This window comes from Bufo gargarizans, chromosome 3 (assembly GCF_014858855.1).
Source record: "Bufo gargarizans isolate SCDJY-AF-19 chromosome 3, ASM1485885v1, whole genome shotgun sequence".
NCBI classification, from domain to species: domain Eukaryota; kingdom Metazoa; phylum Chordata; class Amphibia; order Anura; family Bufonidae; genus Bufo; species Bufo gargarizans.
The window spans coordinates 416,487,839-416,494,496 of record NC_058082.1 but is presented as its reverse complement, the minus strand read 5'-3'; the positions used below and the strand labels follow the sequence as shown (position 1 = coordinate 416,494,496).

The 6,658-nt window shown below is 45.6% G+C and overlaps 1 protein-coding gene across 1 annotated transcript; it reads right to left on the bottom strand.

Annotated features, from left to right (window-relative positions):
- Positions 1–1,485: 1,485 nt before the first annotated feature.
- LOC122931632 (E3 SUMO-protein ligase ZBED1-like) lies at positions 1,486–3,626 on the bottom strand. Its single transcript, XM_044285710.1, has 2 exons — positions 2,175–3,626; positions 1,486–1,974 (listed from the first exon to the last, which is right to left on the bottom strand). The coding sequence occupies exons 1-2, from the start codon at positions 3,624–3,626 to the stop codon at positions 1,486–1,488; spliced, it is 1,941 nt and encodes a 646-aa protein (XP_044141645.1).
- Between the last annotated feature and the right edge of the window lie 3,032 nt (positions 3,627–6,658).

Sequence of the window (6,658 nt, the reverse complement as noted above, 5' to 3'; positions counted from 1 at the left end):
CACAGTGAGTCAGTGAACCTATAACACAGTCAGTGAGACAGTGACTGTGTTATAGGTTCACTCACTGTGATGTTTGCCAGTCAGGAACTGTCTGTCACACAGTGTGTTCAAGTTGTCTGTGTTGCAGAACTTCCTGGTTCACCGTGATTGTTTTGGCAGCAGGAGCAGCACCACCACCACCACCAGCACCACCACCAGCACCAGATGGGTAGTACGTCTAGATCAGTGCTATAAGCTCTCAGAGTTGTCACTTTACAGAAAACGTTACCTGCACTGAGCACTCAGCAAGCACTCTACCACGATACATCAACTGAAGCCAAGCCATGCCACCATTAGAGGAAGCTGGAAAATCCTTGAGAGAATACATTTTCAACTGAATCTGAAAACCTTGGACAAATCTTTATGGGATCACAAACACACACCACAGAATACCAGAAAAAAAATAAACACACATCCTCCTCACTGAATCATAATGGTAAAGGGCAGGCCACAGGACGGGCAATGTGGCACAGCCACCATAGTCAGACATGATGTCAGAAGGTCGGTGTGTGTTTTTTTGGTTTGTGTGAATGTGTATTTGTGTGATCCAATAAAGATTTACTCCAGGTTTTAAGTTTCAATTTATTCTTTCAAGGATTTGCCTTCCTCTGGTGGCTTGGCGGGCGTCAGTTGTCTGGAATTAAATACAGAATTCTTTTGGTTGAAGGTTAAACCCCTAAACAGAGTCAGAAATTCACAGAGCATGACAGACACATTGGGAAAACACCAAAAAACACGTCAGTGTAAAAATACAAAATGGATCGGACGGACAGTCGCATAATAGAAAACCATTCTCCATCTCCTCTCCACTCCAGTGCTGCTAAAAGCTAGAATAATATCATATATTCTGATTAATCATCACAGTGAACTTAGAATATATGATATTATACAATTACAAATATACATATTATAACAAAATGTTACATTCATTGACCGTTTGCAATTGCCACGACCTGCCGACCACTGCCAGTCACCTGCAGGCGGTCACTGCCAGTCTGACTGCCAGTGCCACGACGGCACCCCACCAGTCAGTCAGTCACAGTGACTGAGTGCGTTCCGTTGAGGACGAGAGTGGCATAACTGGCGTTAACCGTTAAGTAACTGGTCTTGTTGACAATGACAGGGATGGAGTTGGAGTAACTGAGGGAGGGGTGGGGAGGAAAAAGGGAAAGGGGAGGAAAAAGGGAAGGGGGGGGAGGGAAAGAGGGGAAGGGGGGAGGGAAAGGGGGGGGAAGAAAGAAAGACACAGAGACAGACAGACACAGAGACAGACACTCACAGAGACAGACACAGACACTCACAGAGACAGACACAGAGACACAGACAGACAGACACAGAGACACAGACAGACAGACACAGAGACACAGACAGACAGACACAGACACAGAGACACAGACACAGAGACACAGACAGACAGAACAAAATCTATAAAATTAAAAACACTGCTCAGCATTTGGGAACATGTAGATTTTTCTGTAAGAACACCAATTGATCTACATGGTCTGGTTTGAGGGCGCTTCGTTTTGCAGTTACCACATCTCCTGCAGTGGAGAAAACCCGCTCTGCAGACACGCTTGTACCTGGGATACACAAGTATTGCTTTGACAGCCGAGAAAGGAGGGGAAATATGACCTCATGCTCACGCCACCAGTTCAAAGGGTCCTCAGTGAGAGGCAGAGGTGGGGCTTTACAATAGTTTTCCATTTCCTCTTCAGCCTTGGCATAGGGGGTCTTTTTGGGTTCTATTGTACCTTCAGTGTCAGTGAAAGACTGTCCCAGCAAACTCACGAGCAGCGATCTGGCCTTTTTGGGAGGAGATGGTGGAGATTCAGAATGGTTGTCTTCGATGGGTGAACTGTCCTCTTCTTCCAGAGTTTGTTTTCTTCTAGGCACTTGATGATCCTCTTGTGTCCTCTCACTCTCATCTGATGTAATCTGTGTTTGAACAAAAAAGAAACAGAAAAAAAACAATAAGTAAAAACACAAATGTCAATGCCTTTGATTCTGATGGGGTGATGAAAAAGCACAGGAAACGGACAGTACAGTTCCCGCACCGCATCAGATTCAGAAGCGTGGTAGTGCTACTGTCGTTTCAAGAAGAAACATGATGGAATTCTTCAAATTAATTTAATTACCTCCAAGGATGCAGCTTCCTCAGTGACTCCTTTAAATATCTCCAATCTTTCTTCATCTGTGAGGATGAAAGGCAGTCCCTTAAAGCGAGGATCCAGTGCAGAGGCTGTATGAAGGATCTTCTTCTCGGCCTCACTGCTGTACCTCTTCTGGAGATCTGTTCTAATAGAATTCTTGATCTCATGGATCATGGGTGTGTCTCCCATCGTGTCTGTCATGCTCTGGAGAAGTTGTGCATTTATAGGGGCAATGAGAGAAACTGTTGGATTGCGCTCTTCTGACATCAGCATGGTTGCATCCTTCATTGGCTTTAATGCACTCACGGCGTCCTCTGCATTTGACACATCTGTTTCGTTTAGAGTGCAGAGATCGGACTCTCCTCTTCTGACTTCTGGAGACAGCAAGGTGGCACAGACTGCAGGTTGTTGTTCCAAGAACCTCTCGACCATGTCGTATGCACTGTTCCATCTTGTTGCCACATCAGTTATTAGCTTATGATTCTTCAGGCCAAGACATTTCTGTTTCTCTTTTAGACAGTGGCTTGCTCTAGTGCTGCGGTGAAAGAATGTGGATATCCGACGTACTCTGCCAAGAAGCCTAGAGAGAGTGGCCACTTTCAACGCTCGCTGGGATGCAAGATTCAGTGTATGGGCGAAGCATTTCACATGGGGGAATTTTCCAACTTGAGCTGCAACTATCATGTTTGACGCGTTGTCGGTCACAAGCACTACAGATTTATCGGACAGCTGCCATTCTTCCACAACATGAGAAAGTAGCTCTGCCAGATGAGCACCCGTGTGAGACTCATAAATGGCTCTCGTTTGCAGTACATGCGACAAAATCTGCCAGTCCTTACTAACGTAATGTGCTGTTATTGTAACATAAGACTCTGTCGTGACTGAAGTCCAGGAATCACACGTTATTGCGACTCGACTTGCTTGGCTCATTGATGCAATTATCTTAGCTTTGGTTTCGTGGTAGAGTTCAGGTATGACGTTTTCTGTAAAGTGACTTCGTGACGGGATCTTGTAACGCGGCTCTATCGTCTTCAAAAGGTAGCGAAACCCACTGTTTTCCACAACAGAGTAAGGGCGCAGGTCCTTCGCTATGAAAGCTGCCACAGCTTTTGTTATTCTCTTTACCTTTTCAGAGTTGGGCGGCAAAGTTGACTGTAACATTGCATCAATTCTTGGCTGATCTGGGTTCATTTCCTTGGTGGTGGTGGTGGTGGTAGGTTTTAGCATTTCTGGGTGAAAACGGCTGACGTGGTTTCTCAGATTAGTAGTATTCCCTAGATATTTAATTTTTGTGTGACAGATTTTACACACAGCGTATGACTTGTCCAATTCGTGCTTCCTACTTTTTTCATAAAAGCCAAAATGTTCCCAGATGTTTGCTTTTAAAAAGCTAGGTGCATTTTTTATCTCTCGTTCCTTTTGTTCTACTTCTGCCATTTTTATTTACTAGCAAATGCAATGCATGCCAGCCTCTATGTGAATTTGTGAGTAGGGATGACACAAGTCTTGAATTTGAGTAGATCAACAGAAAAAGTAACACTGCTGGCTGTGGAGCGATTCTCCTCCTGCCTGTGGTGGACTGGACTGAGCCTGAGGAGTGAGGAAAAACGGACAGGTGAGGTGACACAATTTTTTTTTTAGGTACGGTAATAACAGGCAGTGTGACCAGCTGCAGTCTCTGTGAGTGGTGTATCTGTGTGATGGTCACCTACCTGTCACAACAAGGTGGCAGAGTCTGGCTGGCACGTGGCACCTGCGCAGGGGCGTAGCTAGAAATGACTGGGCCCCATAGCAAAAAAAATGTATGGGGTGACCTCTATGAACCTTGTAAAGAAACCAAGACAATGGGGACACGGGACATAGCTTTCTGTCGCAGTTACATCTGACTCCGCTCCCCGAGGGGCCCAAAGGCACCAGCATTATAAATGGCACATGCCGCCATGTGCCATGCTGGTGCCTTTGGGCCCCTCGGGGACCGGAGTCAGATGTAACTGCGACAGAAAGCTATGTCCCGTGTCCCCATTGTCTTTACAAGGTTCATAGAGGTCACCACCGGGGCGGCCCATAAATTTTTTTTGCTATGGGGCCCAGTCATTTCTAGCTGGTAGGCGGCGGTAGAGAGTTTACATTGGTGCTCGAGGCTGTGCTTAATGCTACTTTCACACTTGCGTCAGAGGATTCCGGCAATCTGGACGCAAACGGATGCATTTGTCAGGCGGATCCGTCTGACAAATTCATTGAAATACCGGATCTGTGTCTCCGGTTTCATCTGGAAAAACGGATCCGGTGTTTATTTTTTTCACAGATTTAAAGGTCTGCGCAGCAATTTTAATGCCGGATCTGGCACTAATACATTTCAATATAAGTTTAAAGCTGGATCCGGCAAGTGTTCAGGATTTTTGGCAGGAGAGAAAACTGTAGCATGCTGCGCCGGTATTCTCTCCGGTCAAAAAACGTAAGAGGGACTGAACTGATGCCTCCTGAACGGATTGCTCTCCATTCAGAATGCATTAGGATAAAACTGGTCAGTTCTTTTCCGGTATTGAGCTCCTAGGATGGAACTCTATGCCGGAAAAGAAAAACGCAAGTGTGAAAGAACCTGAGAGACCATCAGTATGTTAGTCCTGGAGGTTTCAGGTCGATAGATCGTGTGTATGCTACATTGTATCCACAATAACCATCCTCTTAGGGACTGAGTCTGATACACGTGTGAACTGTGAAGGGGCTCTGATGGTGCAGGATCAGTAACTGTCAGTAAATCTGACACCCCAGCAGTTTCAGATCCCTGCCCTTAGCTGAGAGTTGTCAGTGTGGAATCGGATCACCTCCTGCTGGTAGCAATCTCCTGAAGTGTGAGATAAATGTAGACATTCCCAGACTGGCCACTAGGGGCCGCTGTTTGACCGTCTTTCATAGACCCGGAACCTAAAGTTCCGTCCACTGTAGACGGAGGGGAAGAATAAGAGAGACACAACCGAAAAAAATAAAGAAGAAACATGGCGCGGGCGGCAAAGGTATGAGAAGCGGCAATATGAGCTGTGTAGGTGGCAGGCGGTAGGTGTATATGCTGTGTACTTGTGTAGGTGGCAGGTGCTTTGGAGGTAGATCATATTACATACTCATAGGTGACAAAACTCACCTCGCCGCCAGCCACCGCACGTCCGCACTGCCGCCTGCTTCTGAGTGTCTGACTGGGAGCCGGAGATGCGCGGAAAGCCGGAAACCACGCCTCCGGCTCCTCCTCACTCAGTCAGACCTGGCTCTGAGGCTCACTCAATGTTGTGGCCACCCCCTCTGACACGTCAGCGGGAGGCGGGAGGCGGGAAAGAAGGCGCCCAAAAACTTTTTTCCGACTCGGCTGCACGGCGGACGCGACGCTGACGTCATCAACATGCATCGATTATTTAAAGCAACCGCATCGATGCAGAATCGCCGGGGGTCGAATCGCGATGCATCGATGCATCGATTATATTCGACAGCCCTACCTCATACAAATGCTCCCAATTAAACTCCCAAAACTTTTCCTAAAAACTTTCAAGAGAATATGCTCCAATTACATCTGGGGTAATAGAAAACCGAGGATCTCTCATAAAATTCTCCAACTTCCTATAACCAAGGGAGGGATTGGTTTCCCATCTTTAGATAGGTATATCACAGCGGTCCACCTTAGCAGAATTGTTGATTAGGTGAGACACCCAAAACACAAAACTTGGATCACACTAGAAAAGGAATTAACCAGATACCCACTAAGAAGTCTTATCTTCACAAAACAAATCCACAAAATACCCCCAACATAAATAAAGAAAATATTCTAGTCAACGCCACATTGTCCACTTGGAAAACAAAGTCTCTGAGAGACGCCTGCTCAAAACTCCCATCCCACCTACGAAACCTTAGTGACTGCCTCATCACAACCGGTGAAGGCTACACAACCTTACCTTCACAAATACGTAATAGTACTATAGCTCCAGCAGACCTATTAGATTCTGACGGAGGCATTCTAAATTTACAAACCATGAGAGAAAGATTTGGAACATCTCAACTTAACAGTCTCCAATACTATATTATATCAAAATCCCTTAAACTGGCTTTGTCCCCAGATTTCCAGATTAGGGAACCCACATGGTTTGAAAAACTAATATCTCAGTCGCAAACTCCTAAAAAACGTATACACACGATTTTTAAGAATCTACTTCAAAATAAAACCCCAAGCTCCCTGTACTTCATAAGAGAATGGGAAAGAGATTTAAATATCAAATTCACAAGTGAAGACATGAAAATTATATTACTATCACCAAAATTATCCTCCAGATGTTCAAATATTCAGGAAAACACCTACAAAGTAATATCCAAGTGGTACCTCAAACCTGTAAGACTAAGTCAGATGTATAGTATCACATTGGATTTGTGTTGATGATGTCTCAAAGAGAGGGGCACCTTCTTGCACATCTGGTGGACATGCCCACTTG

What these genes read in the sequence shown, in the direction of transcription:
- LOC122931632 (XM_044285710.1), bottom strand. Translation starts at nt 3,626, where the DNA reads ATGGCAGAAGTAGAACAAAAGGAACGAGAGATAAAAAATGCACCTAGC. An exon ending in AGGAAGCTGCATCCTTGGAG is followed by an intron (nt 1,975 to 2,174) that starts GTAATTAAATTA and finishes GTTCAAACACAG; the next exon opens with ATTACATCAGATGAGAGTGA.